Source organism: Pygocentrus nattereri, chromosome 30, assembly GCF_015220715.1.
Source record: "Pygocentrus nattereri isolate fPygNat1 chromosome 30, fPygNat1.pri, whole genome shotgun sequence".
NCBI classification, from domain to species: domain Eukaryota; kingdom Metazoa; phylum Chordata; class Actinopteri; order Characiformes; family Serrasalmidae; genus Pygocentrus; species Pygocentrus nattereri.
The window spans coordinates 16,726,463-16,743,759 of NC_051240.1; the positions used below are offsets into that span (position 1 = coordinate 16,726,463).

A 17,297-nucleotide genomic window follows, 5' to 3' on the forward strand; every position below is an offset into this window, starting at 1 on the left:
CTGTGAACGGACCATTTGATTTTTAATTAACTCTATATTTTAGATCAAAGACATCTAATTAAAAACTCAATTAAAGGGCTGTCGCAATTATAAGATATTGAGATAATCATTTTTTGTAGATGATCGCAATTATTTAGGCCCACTACAATAATTTCCCACAGTTGTTAGATTTCTGCAGCAAGCAGAATGTGAACTGAGTGTGTTGAACTGAAGCAAATATATTTAAAGAGTCCAGAATAATGCGGTGAATGCACTGACATCATACAGACCCTCACAGACCAGGTACCATTTGGGTACTGCAGTAACACTGACGTGGTGGTGGTGTGTTAGTGGATCAGACACAGCAGTGCTGCTGGACTTTTAAACACTGTGTCCACTCACTGTCCACTCTATTGGACACTCCTACCTTGTCTGTCCACCTTGTAGATGTAAAGTCAGAGACGACAGCTCATCTGCTGCTGCACAGTTTGTGCTGGTCATCATCTAGTCCTTCATCAGTGGTCACAGGACGCTGCTGGCTGGTTATTTTTGGTTGGTGGACTATTCTCAGTCCAGCAGCGACACTGAGGTGTTTAAAAACTCCAGCAGCACTGCTGTGTCTGATCCACTGCTGTGTCGGGGGTGTCGGGGGCGGCGGGGGGGGGGGGGGGGCACACCTGACTCAGTCTCAGTTATGTATGGAATGAAAACAGTGATTTGTGGATGAGATTTGTGACCCCTAGTCTAAGCCCTCACTCAGGAGACTGGGTTTGAACCCCAGTGAAGCCACAGCTGTCCATATCTGGGAGCCCAGTTGGTGGAAATACCTGCTGAGATTGCCTGATGGAAAGAGTCCCAGCAAGTGCTGAAACCGTCTAAAACAAAGTCTGTTGTAATAATAAATGTGAATTGGAAAACGTTGGACTAAACTAAGAAGTTTAAGCTCGGTGACAGAAACAAGTCTACATGCCTGTGCAAAAAAGGGGCCAAGCATGAAATACTAATGGCTTTTAGAGATGCTTTCAGCCTAGTTAGAGTCCAGATTTAAGAACATCCAGTGTCACATTAAACACAAACTAGTGTGGCAGTGTTTTTCAGCTGTTTGAAGCCATCAGTGCTGAGAGGAGCAATATTAACTCCTCTTTCTGCAAAAGCCTGTCTGGAAATTTACCCACAAAAATCAATATTAAAGGAAATCAAAGGGTTAATCTAAGTTATTTTATCCATCCGTTTACTTTATTAAAGTTACTGACTAATATTGTTGTTATAATTAAAAGATTAATGTTTTGCCTGTTTTTGCACAGGAGTGTACATGTTTCATCATTTTGTTTGGAATATGAACCACATTTATCTGTTTATAAGTCAGACTTCGTTTTGTTGCTTGATGGTTGCTCACCTGTCGCTCTGTCGTCTGCTAATGTGAACATAGGGTTATACCCCAAAATAAGGCTAAACTAAGTGTCTAGACCAGTGGTTCTCCAACCCTGGTTCTGGACAGCTGCAGAGTTTAGTCCCAACCTGTATCCAATTAGCTGTCCCGCCCCTTACTCTAATACATCTGATCCAGCCAGTGAGGGATTTGGGAAGAGGTGGATTAGCTGGAGCAGGTGTGGCAAATTGTGGTTGGAACTAGGCTCTGCAGGAAGGCAGCTCTCCAGAACCAGAGTTGGAGACCACTGCAGCCAGTTGAACGTAAGTATGATCATAGGTTGGGGTGGAAGGCCCATCCTAAACCTCATGTTGAGATTAGTTAGTTTAAAAATACATGGTACGTCTTAAATAGTAGAGCATAAAGTGATTGTAGATCAAAACACTGTAGCACAGAATGACGTTTTCACTCTGCAGCCAATCAGTAAACGCTCCCCAGACGTTTTCTTCGCTTAAGGCATCTTGGTCATATTAACTGTAATTAAAAAAAACCTGTGACTTACAATAAAGTTGTGTTCTTAAAGCTTCCATCTCTTGTATGTGTGTTTATTTTGTTCTGCTAGAATTTCTCCAATGTTCTGGACTCGTTCACTTTATCAGTGAGCGGTCAGTAACATTGGTGAAGGTGCAGTAAATGTAATCGCTATTTGAATCTGCTGAAATACAAAGATAGTAGCTATGTTAGATGCATTATTAAAGTATGACAATAAGGTCAGCGTCACTCACAACCTGAGCACTGATGGAGATCAGTTGACTTGTGTACCTGAACAGAGTCGCCCACCAGGTTTTGGAACGAAAAATCGGGAAAAAAAAAAAAAAAAATCGGGAAATCCATAGTTCTTGTATTTCATGGTCGTGTGTGAGTATGTAGAAGGAGTGAAGCCTACATCTGAATTCTGAACCCTTTAAATGGTGAGGGTCCACCAGCAGGCCCAAAGATTACAATTAAGCACGAGGTGCTACAAGACAGCTTTGTAACTAACAGAGTCTAAGCTAGAGAAAGCCTCAACTCAGAGCGTCCCTTTACCAGCAGAAAGTGTTCAATTAGAAGACAAGCACACTTTATGGGGTTTATAATGTTCTTAACAATGCATCCTTGGCAACTTGCTCACGCTTAGGAACTCACGTTTGAGTTGCACGGTGCCAAATACATCTTTACCCGCAAACACTATCAAAACTGTAACACAAACAGCATTTCATTGAGTTCCTAGTCCACAAACTTCCCCTGCCTTCGTTTGATGGAACAAAACATGCAATGATTTCACTTTCACCTCAAACAGCTAATGAAGTACTTGAGTACCCATGATCTTCAACTGGACACTGGAGGAAGCATGAAAAAATAGTTTATGGTCAGAATACAGTGTGACAAGTGTTTAATATCTCATTTCTAATGCACATGTAAATGTTTGCATGGCTGAGAGTGACCATGTCAAATGTGTGGAAGCAGCCAACATGTGTGGGTGTCAAAAGGCATTTCGGCAGCAGCTGCGCGTTTTTACCAAGCTTATTCAGAACCACTACATCCTTTGCCAAGTGTACATACATATGCATACATGTATGCACAACCAGCAAGATCAGTGAATGGTTGAACTATCATTAAAAGATCTGTCAAAACCCCTCGCTAAGTGCGCTCGCCTGCACAGCTGTATATAAGCATATCTCTAAATCTCCATTAGCTTCCAGGCTGTGATGACAGGGCGAGAGAGAGATGCTTTGCAGCTGTGCAGCGATGTGTCTCGGTGCATCGCCGTAATCTCCACGCTGCTTGACACATGCATGCGGATCTCCATTGAGTCCAGCTCGACCCTGCTCTTTCGAGACATGCTTGACTTTTGCTGATTGAGTGACTGAAGCCTTAGCTGTGCTCAAGGACACGCATGTGTTCTTCCACAGAAAGAGCAACCTGAACAACCTCGGCCCACACCGATACGGCTCTCTTTGAATGCGAGCCCCCTCAAATGTTGCAGTCGTTCAAGAATGGTGTTGAATGATTTGATATAACAATGGTGACATCTGCGGCTCTGAAAGTTCTTGTGGAACACGCTGATCCATGGAGGCGATTATGGAAAATGGGGAAAAACATGCTGTTTCAATTACGCCTCCATCATAGCAGCAATACATTCCAGACCGCCAGGCCTACAGGTGAGCGTAATGTGTGAGGCACTGAGGCAGCCCAAATCCAGGAATTGCAAGGCAGGGAACAGGACACAGTCGATGTAGGCAAATCCAGAATTAAAAACAAGCAGGCTAAGATCATTAACTAGAAAGACCATGCTTGGAAACAAAGTCCAAGGAATAACCAAGGCATCTAAGACAGGGTGTCTACAGCTTTTCATTCCAACAAAGTAGGAGCTCACGTGATCAGACTGACCAACTGATTGAACAAGTTGAACCTCCTTGTTTGGAAAGAAAACCGGCCGCTGCACCAGCCCTTGGTGGGTAAGAATGGACACCCCTGTTCTAAGACGTCTTAAGACTTTCTAAAGGAAGTTTTTCCGGGTTTTCAAAAAATCTTCCATGTCTTGCTCCTCAAGAAGAACACTGTGAATGTATACACTGCACAAAATACAGGATGATTCAAAAACATTCATTTGATTTCAAAATGATTTATTTATCTTGTAAATCGTTACAGATCAGTGCAGTGAGCTGTAAACGGTTTAAATGAGCATAAAGTTGATTATGTAATTGTACAAGGTCTCAGTCTGAACCTCCTCCAGCTGTACAGACGACATCAACACCACAGTCAAACCCATCCCAGACTGGATTGAGCGTGTCGGGCGTCACTGATCCATGGAAGCAAATATGGAAAATGGGAAAAACATGCTGTCTCAATTACGCCTCCATCATAGAAGCAATACATTCCAGATCGCCAGGTGAGTGTAATGTGTGAGGCACTGAGGAAGGATGTGAGTACCAGCAAAAGCATCAGCAAACGTCGGCTCTTTCAGTGGGATTTCGGAGATCATCCAGTGCTGTGGAAACAGCGACAAACGCTCTGAGCTGCTGGAGCTTCACTGTTGATGAAAATCCCGCTGCACAATTATGATGGATTCACTCTTATTGACGTGGAGAACGCAGAACGTTCTGCTCAGGGGTCTCATCTCCTCTCAGACTGAAGGGAACCATCTTCCACTGACAGCCAGAAACTCTACGACCCCCTCTTACAATCGGATTGCGATTGGTTCCTAGGCTCCTCACGGTTGAAAAAATATGGCACTTTGAAATCGGATGATGAATCTGTTTGAATCACCCTGTATAGAGTGCTAAAGCTGAGGTTTTCTTACAGTGAGTCCTTGGCCAAATACATACTCTGTGGAATTGGCCTTCCAGATCGTTAGACCACCAATAATTGATATTTCACACAGATTCAAAGTCTGATTTCTGCTAGAAAATAGAAGCTTCAAGAGTGAAAGAGCTTACTGCTGGCCAAGGGGTTTACTTGCTACACAACAGTCTCTGAAAAGATCACACAGTCCTCATCAGCCAGAGAGTTTTTTAGCTCTTAGTTAGGATTCATTTCAATTCCTGATCTTCAAGACAGAATCATTGAGATACTTTTAATATGTGCCATCGAGGTGACAACCTGTTTACAAGAACTGCTCGCAGTACATTCTGATGCCTCCGCTCTAGGGTTTAATGAAAAGGCAAAGCCAAATGAAATTATACTTGTTTTCTCCCCCAAAATTACCCTGAATTTGCTGATCACGCTGTTACAACCCAGTCATCGATCCTATTTCTACAGCTGCGGACATGCACAGGCTACTGCATGCTGTCAGCAATTTCAAAAAGCTGTGATTTGCCCATCTACAAAAAACGCTGAAAATGGACCACTGCACTCCACCAATATTACTATGTGACTGGCTCTGGCATTCTATGAGAATCCCATAGGGATGCTGGAAGAAATTAGCCTCATTTTACAGTTGTTTTTTTAACCTGTTTGACATTAAGGCCTAAACTGATGGGCTAGCTCTATCAGATAGACAGAGTTTAGAGAAAACCTTCTCTTCTCATAAGAAAGCAAACCTACAGCCAATCTGGTACATAAAAAAACCCAAACCTGGCCCAAATTTAGGTAGCAAGTTGGGTATCAGACCTCTAAAACACTGGTAGATTATGGAAAACACAAAGTAGGACTACATATACACACAGACTTAAAACAAAATGAAACACAGGTGGGGATGAGGAGGCGTAGCTGGAACATTCCAGATGTGATCCCCAGGAGGGGGAACCCATGACATTGAATGGCACAGCTAATGCAACAGGAGATGAATCACAGGCCACGGGGAGGAGAAGCAGTACTGTGATGGCTGACAAAGCACAGGGCCTCACCTTCACCCTCACCCTCACTCACACCCATGGCTCACCCTCTCTCATCCTTCCGACAGGCCTGCCAGAAAATGACAGATGGGTTCTTCTATGATAAGAGAGCTTGAACTCACAGCCCTTAGCATTCTATCACTGATAAACTCTGACAGGCAAACCTACAGTTTTGGACAGTTTTGGGTGGAGATTTTAGCAAAGCACAGGCCTGTATGCAAAGCTTTGGGGCCAAGAAAGGAAAAGATTTGGAGAAGTGTTGCTATAGATCAGGAGTTTGATAGCATAAGCCATCCTTCTCCTGGAGATCGTCCTTCCTGCATACTTTAGCTCTAACCCTCACCTCAACCCCCACCTAATCCTCCTGGTCATCCTTCGTACCAGTAAAGGTCCTCGGGCAAGATTTCAATGCTGCATTTACCCAATACTGTATGACGCCAACATAGATTTGAATCAAAATGCTATGATGATTTTATTTGAATAGTTTTTCAATAGTTATTTCTGAGAAGATTATATATAAAATATTTGACCTGCTTCAGGAAAGGAAGGTCAAAATACAGGAGTTCCTGGGAGAAAAATCTATTTATTCTTGCTTCAGATCCACAGGTGTTTCTATCCATACTTCCACTGTGAGAAGACAAGACGAAATTTTCCAAAGAAACTGCTGGGGCTCTCAGAACAATGGGCTGGCCACCTCAGATTCATGACAAGCGGAAAGTGCAACCAACCAAGAGCCTATTTAAAGCCAGACACATCATGCATCTTGAGCATTAGGACCAATGCAAGTGTAAACACTCCCAAGATGCATTTACAATGGATACAAATCTGATCACTCAAACCACTTCAGGAGGTTTTCTGAAATGTAGTGGAGCCACATGTTATAGCAGTGTAAACAAATCCACCTCTCCAAGAAACCAACCAAAACACCTCCCAGTACAACCAAAACTCCTCCCCATGCAGTAAAGCACTAAGCATGTGACCCGTGTCTATGAGGAAGACAATTATGGAGGAAGCACATGGTTGGTGACCAGATGAAACAATATGGACCAACACTGCTGTGCAAAACAAACTGCAGATGAAGAGGCTGAACTGATAAACAAATGGAAATGGCATAATGAGCAATATGCCATACTAATACAGCACTGGGACTTCAGTCCGACTGACTGGAGACACGTTTGGCTTCTGTGTGTCACATTCTAGTCACATGATGTGACCTGATGTAAACAGGACCTAAGACTGACTTTGTGTGGGAAAAAAAATCCAAATTTCTTTAAACAACTGAAAACACGTTTCCCAAAAAGAATGCAAGCTGCAATAAAAGCAAAGGATGAACACAGTGAAATATTAATTTAGGCAAAACACCGAAATGTTTAACATATATGTTGATTTGTTAAGGGGCGGCATGGTGGCCAGGCAACCAGGGTCCTTTCTGTGTGGAGTGTGCGATTCTCCCTGTGATTGGTTTTCTGTGGATGCTCCGGTTTCCTCCTACTGTCCAAACTGCATGGACAAGCCCATTTCCAAACAAGTTGGGACGCTGTGCAGAATGTAAATAAAAATAGAATGCAAAGACTTGCAAATCATGTAAACCATATTTTAAAGGAAAATGCTACAAAGACACCAAATCAAATGTTACAACTGTTTTTTTCAAAAATATATGACCATTTGGAATCTTTTGCCAACAACTCGTTCCAAAACAGTTGGGATGGGGACCTGTTGCGACTGTTTCATATCACCTGTTCTTTTAACCACACTCTGTAAGTGTTTGGGAACTGAGGAGACGCTGCTGTAGATTTGAAATTGAAATATTTTCCCATTCTTGCTTGATATAGATTTCAGCTACTCAACAGTTCAAGGTGTCCTTTTTCATATTTTTCCTTTCATATTGTGCCAAATGTCAGCGGTGACATGTCTGGACTGCTCACTTTACTACTTCACCTCAGTCCATTTTAAATAAGGTCGGGCCCAGAGAAGGTGGCAGCATTTCTGGATCCTGTTCATGTATAGTTTTTTCTTTACATTTAAGAGTTTTAATTCATTTCTGAGCCCAGGATTTCCACCACAGAATCATGTCTGTTTTTGATGCAGTGATGCCCGAGGGCCCAAAAATCATGCCCAGCAAATGCTGGTTGTCTTTTATTGATATTGTGTACTGTATACGCTGAAATCCCAATGTTCTTTGCTATTTTACATTGAGAAACTATTTGATGGTGCAGTCTTTCACAGAGTGGTGAACCCCTCCACTTCTTTACTTCTGAAAGATGCTGTTTATACCCAATCATGTTACTGACCTGTTGCAAACTGACCAACAGGTTTTAATCATTACACAACTTTACCAGCCTCTTGTTTCCCCCTCCCAACTTTTTTGGAACATGTTGTTGGCATCAAATTAAAAATGGGCATATTTTTCAAAAAACATTTTCTCAGTTTCTCAGTTTCAACATTTGATCTGTTGTCTTTATACTATTTTCAATCAAATACAGGGTTGAAATGATTTGCCCATCATTGCATTTTGTTTTTATTTACATTTTGCACAGTGTCCCAACGTTTTTGGAAATGGGGCTGTAAATGTGGACCTGATAGGCTGCGCTTTCTTTTGTTACATTCTTCCAAATATATAAATGCCGATGTAAAGTGCAACTGACAGATTTTCACTTCGATCTCACTGCTGTGCCAACTGCTCCCCATGGACACATTCATGTATACACACACTTGCACGCAGGATTTGTGGATGTCCACTGCTCTCTCCCGTCACCACGGGTCAGTGGTTTACAGAAGCATGGCCTGGAATTCTCACTACCTGCTAAAAAAAATTACTTCCTTAAATCCCTAGCCAAACAGGAAGAGGTGCTCCTTGCTGTTAAAGAAACACGCTCATGCTGTCAGCGGTGTTGGTGGTGGTCATATTGATTTGTCATTGGGCATACCACAGTGGAACTACGACTAAACATAAATACAAGGTGAACTCTGTGGCCTTGGGCCTCAGAAGAAGCCAGCATGAAGCAGCTGGCTGAAGAAAACGGGGAGTTCATCCAGCATATGGCCTGTAGAAGCATCATGAGGAAACAATAGCTCTTTCCTAGCCAAAGATGAGGGGCATGTGCCTACACTTCTCGTTAACCTCCACCCAGAAAGCTGGAGATCACCAGCAACCATTATTGCACATGATGTACCAGTGGGAATATTGAAGCAGGACCTGAATGAACTATTATTTCAAAAACACTGGACACATTTGGATGGGTAGCATGCTAGTTTTAGATGAGGCTGCACTTGGACTTTTCCTCCAGTTATGGAATTCATGAGGAAGAAGTGGAATACTGTTAAAAATAAAGGTGGTAAACGTTCACATTACCAGGCTGAAGTGGCACAAATCTGATTTTTTGCCCTAATGTGACTCAGATCTGGTGTTTTCAGGGCTGTGTGGACACAAATCTGATCTTTTCAAATCCGACCTGAGCCACTTTTATATGTGGTCCTGGATCAGATACGTATCCGATTTGTGGCCTTGTGACCTTAATGTGACGCTCAGATCAGAATTCATCTGCTTTTTCTCCATCATATAGCGTTACCATGGCTACAACCAGATGATAAAGCCTGTAAACAGTGGAAAAGCAGCTCATCTCACCTTTTTCTCCTCCATCTGGCTCTAATAATGAAGCTGAGAGCTGATCAGAGTTAATGATCTTCTCAGCGAAGCTCGTTCTGCTCGTTAGTTTGTTCTGATGATGCAGTGATTCAGTCACGTGACGTTACTGAGTAGGAGGAGCTCATGAGGGTCATTTCAGGCCCATCATTAATGACAGGTCTGAATTACCTAAACGAGTCTGAACCATCATGTCAGAAACATTGGATTTGTAACGTGAACGTAGCTTTGGGCATGATGCCATATAAGAATCACTCTTAGGTTCCCCAAAGAACCCATCAATGGATTGTTCACTAAAGAACCGATTCTGTAAAAGAGTGAGAGTATAAAGAACCTTAACTTACTGGAGTGAGAAATGGAAGTCTGGACCTGCTAGAGGATCCTAGGAGATTAAAGGTTTTTTCCTAGAACCAAGGACCATTTAGAAACCTTCATTTTTAAGATGAAAAAAGAGGTACACTGGACTTTCGACTGGGCTCTGAATTTTCACTTGTTTGTTTTTCAAACAGTGTAATATTCACAAGTATTACATTTTTACATTTACAGCATTTAGCAGACGCTCTTAGCCAGAGTGACTGACAAGAAGTGCTTTGTCTGTCTAGAGAAAGTATCTATGCTAGTTACCAACAGGTTAGAGAGAAAGACGGTCCTGAGCTCAGATACTGATATAATACACTACAATACACTACACTATACTATAATAAACTACACCACAATATAATACACTATAATACACTACAATATAATACACTACAATACACTACACTATAATACACTACAATACACTACACTATACTATAATAAACTACACCACAATATAATACACTATAATACACTACAATATAATACACTACAATACACTACACTACACTATAATACACTACAATACACTACACTATACTATAATACACTACAATACACTACACTATACTATAATAAACTACACCACAATATAATACACTATAATACACTACAATATAATACACTACAATACACTACACTACACTATAATACACTACAATACACTACACTATACTATAATAAACTACACCACAATATAATACACTATAATACACTACAATATAATACACTACAATACACTACACCACAATATAATACACTATAATACACTACAATATAATACACTACAATACACTACACTACACTATAATACACTACAATACACTACACTACACTATAATACACTACAATACACTACACTATACTATAATAAACTACACCACAATATAATACACTACACTACACTACAATATAATACAATACACTACACAGTGCAACACAATAAAATACAATATATAAGTGCAAAATGATATATTGCCATCAATACTTAATTCAATGCTCATTTAAGTGCTATTAAATGCTATTAAATACATTATTTTTCAAGATGCAAAGGAAAGTAGGACACAACCACAATAAACAGCATAGCTCTAACTAAATGCAATGTCTCAATGGCCACTCAGCATAAATATATAGAAAACAGTGTTTTTTCTACCTGGGAATTGTGAGACTACGGCAAAAACAAAAAGGTACAAAGGCTTATATTTTTTTACTCAACTGGAAGAATGTAATTTCCATAAAATCCTCCCTACATCTGATATCCCAGTGCTATTCGAAGCTAAAACATTTCTAAAAAGTTTCTAAAAGTTTCCGGTGCAACTGCAGTGCAGCACTTAGCCAAGCAGTCAGTGGGCCAACTAGCAGTATCAACATTACGTGATTACTGCATTACACGTAGTTCATATTTAGAGTGTCGGCTTTCATGTTCTTTGGAATCTGAGGTCTAGTAAACAGGTGAGTGTTAGTGTGAGCAGGTACATGCCTTAGTTTCGGCGTCAGACGGCTATGTCAAGAACTTAAAAAAGGTAATGAAAATGTGAGAGGCTCCACTTGAGGACCATCTGGACTGCTCTTGACCCCACCTTTGACACAGCCATATCATTAGTGGGTGCTTCACTGTACTTCAGACACCTCTGTCCTCAAAGATAACAGAGAAACACACTCAGGCAGGAACCCCCACCTCACCCAGTACACTTCAAACAGGTTAGTGAGAAACGAGTATTTGGGCAGAGAAACAGTCGTGACACAAGGGACAGACGTGCCTTTGGTTTGAAAATTTGCTCATTCGGAGTCAGAAACTGGTGAGATGAGTTTCTTAAAATCTAATAAATGGATCTAATTTAATAACACTGAGATTTGCAGTCTCATAGCTCTGCTTCAGTGGTGTGGTGGCTGAACAGGTGGTAGTTTCTAAGTAAAGTAACGTCTTTGCTTTGCACAGACAGATCGAATCAAGCCCAAAACACAGAGTGACATCTAGCAGCAGTCCAAGCCCCAGGCCGGGCAAAGCCTACACAGGGGCCGAAGGAGCCACAGCCAGGGTGGAAATCGGCCAACTAGCAAGTACCTAAGCTGAAGTGCTGATGAGCTAGGCAGATTAACGTTAGGTAAAGGTGTCATTTTCTTCAAAGAAAGTATTCTGTAGTTTCAGAATTACATAAATCAGCCTTTCAGTGTGTTAGCGAGATAACAAGCTTCATGGTTTTACGTTAATGTGAACTTCTTCAAGAACACTGGCTAATATTCGCCCAACCTGGGGCTTCCCCATCCAATTCAGCCTTGGCTCAGCCTAGGGATTGGTCTGTGGGGCAGCAGGTAGATACCCGAAATGTACGTTTTGTCTAATTTTGATATTTGAGCACCCATAAGAGTAAATAATTGGTCCAGTTATGTGAGGGGAAAGCTAAAATGAATATATTGCCAGAGGCTTCAACATTAAGAGACCCTTATTAGTCCCACAACAGGGGGCAGTCGAGCTTGGAGGTTAGGAAACTGGCCCTGTAACCGGAAGGTTACCGGTTTGATCCCCAGCACCGACAGTCCATGACTGAGGTGTCCTTGAGCAAGACACCTAACCCCCAACTGCTCCCCGGGTGCTATGGATTGGGTTGCCCACCGCACCAGGCAAGTGTGCTCACTGCCCCCTAGTGTGTGTGTATTCACTAGTGTGTATGTGGTGTTTCACTTCACGGATGGGTTAAATGTGGAGGTGGATTTTCCCCGGTTGTGGGATTAAAAAAAGTATCTTTTAACAGGGAAATTTCACCTGACCCAATTTTGACCCATCGGTGCAGTGAAACACCCCCCCCCCCCCCCCCCCCCCCCACACACACACACACATGGGGGCTCTGAGCACACTTGCCAACCAAAGTTAGCTGCACTAAATCTGTCTTTTCAATCATGTTCTTAACTGTAAATGCTGTTTCGGATCTCATGTTTTAATACATACACACACAAATATGGGCAAAATCATAATATTTTACAGTCTAAATTGATTGAATCATTATTCTCTACATTTTCTGTCTTCCTGCGATGAAGCAGAACCTGAATAGTGATTCAAGTATTCAAACACCGGCATCTTAACAGTTAACCCTTAAAACCAGGGGCTTATTACATACTAAGGTTTATTATTCAGTAACCAGAGGGACTTCAGTGCAAACTGGCCGAGCTATTCTTCAGATATAGTAGCGTTCAATGAAACTTTGGGCCTGCTGGTGGTCCCTGGCCGTTAAAGAGTTAACCAAGTGCTCATGCACATCTCTACTAGATACTCCTGAAGATACAGGCACCAGTGTATTTCTCATTGTTTGTAGGTGAGTACACAGTAAATCAGTCTCCGCAGAGGTGGGTATAGGCCGTATACCTGCGTATGTGAACCATTTGAAACACTCTGCGATGAATTAAACCAGCTGTGGTTTGTTTTTTGAATAATTTGGCCATTTTATGTCTTTTCTCACTCACCTCTGTACAGCTTAGCTCCTTCAGTCACAGTGGGCAGGAAGTTGCTGGGGCTCATCTTCCAGCCCTTTTCCTCGTCCTTCTGTAAAACACACAAGAATACTGTCTGTATCATCTGTTCTGCCATGTTCATTCATACCTCATGTGCAGCTCGTTGAACCCTTGACTTTAGAGGCAGCAAGTAATGGAGAACGCCTTTGAGAATGATCAAGAACGTTTCAAGGCGAGTTATGGATACTTCTGTTGAAAAGTGGGCCGGTATCACGCTAGCGGAGATCAAAGCTGGTCTCCAGGACAGGGGATGCTCTGTCATGCTGCGATGCAGGACCATGCCAAGCGCTGCCGGTTTAATGATGTCCATCCGCGGTAGGGGAGCAGGGCGCAGTGCTGCGAGTGTGATTTACAACACCTCGTGTTTTGCTTCCCCTCAGTCAGGGGCCGCGCATTAAAAGCTAATCACTGTCCCCACACACTCGCGTAAATGTTTGCTTTGTGCGGTGCAGGTCTGCGTTTGGGAGGGCCGAGCGTGTTCTCAGAAGGAGCAAAGCGACCTGACACACTTTACTTTATGACTGGTCTCCTTTTAAACACATTTCTCCATTAGCGGTTAATGGGCCCCAAAAGACAGAGAAATCCGTCCAAAAATATGGACGAGCCTTAAGTGGTCTATACTACACCCCTGTGATATACGGCTGCTCTCATGGCATGAGGCAGGACATTTCTTTATGGATCTAGCAGGCTTTATCAAAGAAGCATGGAGCTACCCTAAAGGGCCAAACGAATTCCTGGCCCAAGTTGAAATGAGTTCAGGCAGTTGGTTAAGGTGTAGTAAATACTGGTTAGCCCCAGTCTGGGTGACTCCCTTGTTCCCTCGCCATGCTGTTTTTATTAGACACAGTAGCTCTCAGTTCATCACTCCACCGCCAGGGCCCTGCCTCGTTATACGTTATATATTACCACAGTTCATTTCAATGTAAGCGGCGGCTTTTAAGAGCCACTAGAAAAAAAGTGAAGTTGGTAACTTCAAGGAAGAGCAATTCGGAGAGCTTTGTGAAAAAATTCCCGCTAATGACCTTGCAGAGCCTCTCAACTTTCGCCAGGAAGTGGGAGTTTTGAAGAGGGTCAAATCTGACCTTTCACATCACTCAGTGCAGGTATCAATGACTCAGTTCCGCAATTAGAATTACAGGTGCACTTATTAAACAGAGCGGGAACAAAGGCTCCATTCTACCAGCTCTAGACTGCAGTCAATCACTGTGAGGGGGCATTTGTAATGCTTGACCGCTCTGCAGTAACTACCGGCTTTAATGCAACACTCCAAAGCCAGCGCACCGGGAACGAATGCTTTAAGACATACTATGTAGGATTTAATATGCATGTGAAAGTGTTACGATTGAATAGTAAGAGATACAGCACTGAGCAAAATTCAGAGACCCTTCATCCAGTTTTTTGAGGAGATATTTCAGAGGATTTCCAAAGGGGACTCCTAATAACCGTTCAAGACCTGGTAGACCACCGACACGGTCACCATCTGATAAACAGTTAAGGCTTTCCTTTTTGAGAAATGGGAGAACAGAGCTCCCCTTTCATCTCCAGATCTGTAAAAATCCACAGGTGTTTCTGTCCATCCTTCCACTTTGAGAAGACGACTCAACACTGAGTCTGAAAGGATGTGTAGCTGTCAAGACACCCTTACTAAGAAAAAAAACAGTCTAAACAAGAAAATCCAGACAAAATAGCTGCTGGGGTTCAACAATAGACTAACCATCCCACAGACACGGAATTCGTTTGGAATTACTCAAGAAGCACAAAACGGTATCAGTGTCTAAGACTGAACGGTGGAGAGTTAGAAGCTGTTCGTATCTACTCAAATATAAAAATTTAGTTCAACAAAGCTGGTCCTGCTTTTACATTATTCAGTGCTTATCCATGCATCACGAAGCCTTCAAAAGGGAATTCCACTAAATTTCTGTACAATCAAATGTCAAAGTAAACAAAGGCAAATCAAAGTTAAAACGGCTTAGTGTTGGTGATGAGAGCCAGATATCTGAAGTTTAATGCCTCTAAAGTAGGTGTGTCAAAATGTTTTTATTTCATTTTTAATTAGAAGTTGTGCTGTAACCTGAACTGGCCAATGCTTATTCAAAGTACCCAAAAACTTCAGCAGTAAAACGGAGACACTGAGTAAACTTTGAGCTCTTGGGGACGTTTTAATTTTGATTATTTCAAGCATTTTCGTGAAATATTTCAGTCTTTTCAACCTACCTATGTCCTTAAAATAGACACATGGCTTCCTTTCTTTGCTGCAAGTTGGTAAAAAATGGGCTGAATTTCTGAGCTGCTGAGCCGACGTTCAGCGTTTATACTGACTTGATGAATTGATGCGTAACCGCTGGTGCATAGACTGCTGTTGGGGTAGGAGAGTCAGAGCACACATTACGCTGCAGTGCATGCTGGGGACTGTAGTGCAGCGCATTGTGAAACAGGCAAACATTAATAGAAAATGAAAACACTTTTGCCGACCAGACAGGATTGTATCACAGGCGTTGTGCTTAGATGGGAACTAAAGGCGCTCTTACAGAAAGTTATTACACAAAATGATTATAAATATGCAGCCTGATGAAAGGTTTTGGCCTAAAAAGCACTTTTTACTATTAATTCATAGCAGAGACCCCTCAGTCCAGTGTACGGCAAAATAGTCCCCAAAGTAAACTAACAAAGAGATTACAGCTCCATTGCAGTGATCTTGGGGTCCCACTTTGTTATTTTACTTTTATTTACTGTTTATATGGTCCAGTAAATTGAAAATAATGCAACTAGTAAGCAGTAATTTACTGCAGTTTTACTGTGAATCTTTTTACAGTGTTAAACATTGACAGAATTCTTCATGTCTGCTTGTTTCAACTTCAGTTGCTTGAAACTTACATTGAATTAAATTTCAGCTGAGTCGCATAATATAAAGCCTCCCCAAACTCACTTGCAACTAATTTGAAACTCAGTCGCAACATAGCCCCCAAAGGAAGCTTTTTTTCTGATTTACCACTGTTTTTACTGTTTAACATTACATATAAAAATCAAATGGCACGAACAGGTAAAGTAAATAAAATGGCTGTATTTGTGATGTAGACATTGTGACCCCCCTGGTTCCCATCACCACCACTGTAAAGAAAGAGTCTGTACGTTTCTCTTCAGTGAGCCATTTCACATCAAACCACTGTGAATGACTCTGTTTATATGTGAATCATGCAGATGTGCTGTCGGTTGCAGTTCATACAGGCCTCAGCACGGCGATAAGCAGAGCTATATATGAAATTTTAAAGGAAAAAATCAATAACACCCTTCAGACACTGAAATGCAGCTCAAGGTGCTTCACAAACATTTGCTCACAGAACAAGCCTAAATGGAGGAACAACAAAAAGCAGACAGAAGGTGCCTGATGGATACGGACAGCTAAAATTCCAAATCTCGGAAGCATATAGACTAATACTGCTTTTTCATGCTTTAGGTGAGGAATTTCCTGCAAGCAGCATTTGATAATCCAACGTGGGATGTAGTCTTTAAGACACTCTTTCAGGTGGGAGACCCATTTATGGTTAAGAGAAGCACTGTAGCCTCTTAAACTCCTCGAGACCACCAGTAGTTCCAAAGCGCACTCGGTCACGTTCTTCATAACGTTCATATTCCATAAGCTCCATTCAGAAGCTGGGCGTCGTGTGAGGCTGTAGCTCTTCTCTCCAGTCAAATAGACGGTGATGTCATTTTAAACCCTTATAATAAAAGAAGCTGAGCTCAGTTTGTTTTTCTACTGAAAGTCGACCCGTTTTTCCCCAAATCTGGGCTCTAAACTATAAACAGACGGCGTCTCTTCAGTGATCTGATCTGGAAACATCACTTTTAGAGAACAACACAAAGAGCGTCGGAGATTTTTGGCTTTCAGCAGTAAATTGTAAGCATATAGCAACACGTGTACATCATAAAACACATGTTCTGTTCATTTGAGGGGAGCTTTTAAAAATAAATATGTGAATAAAATTTAAAAATGTAAATTTCTTTCATGCAGTTACTGAATAATTTGTCTTATGATTTGGTCACGTAAACTCAGATGGACAAACCA

General features: G+C 41.8%; 1 protein-coding gene across 1 annotated transcript in view; it reads right to left on the reverse strand.

Moving 5' to 3' along the window:
• The window catches only part of iqca1 (IQ motif containing with AAA domain 1), a 98,663-nt gene that overhangs the window by 52,150 nt on the left and 29,216 nt on the right, over window positions 1-17,297 (reverse strand). The window contains exon 9 of the mRNA XM_017714938.2: window positions 13,187-13,265. Coding sequence (XP_017570427.2) covers window positions 13,187-13,265 — 79 coding nt within the window. The remainder of the gene's footprint in view (window positions 1-13,186; window positions 13,266-17,297) is intronic.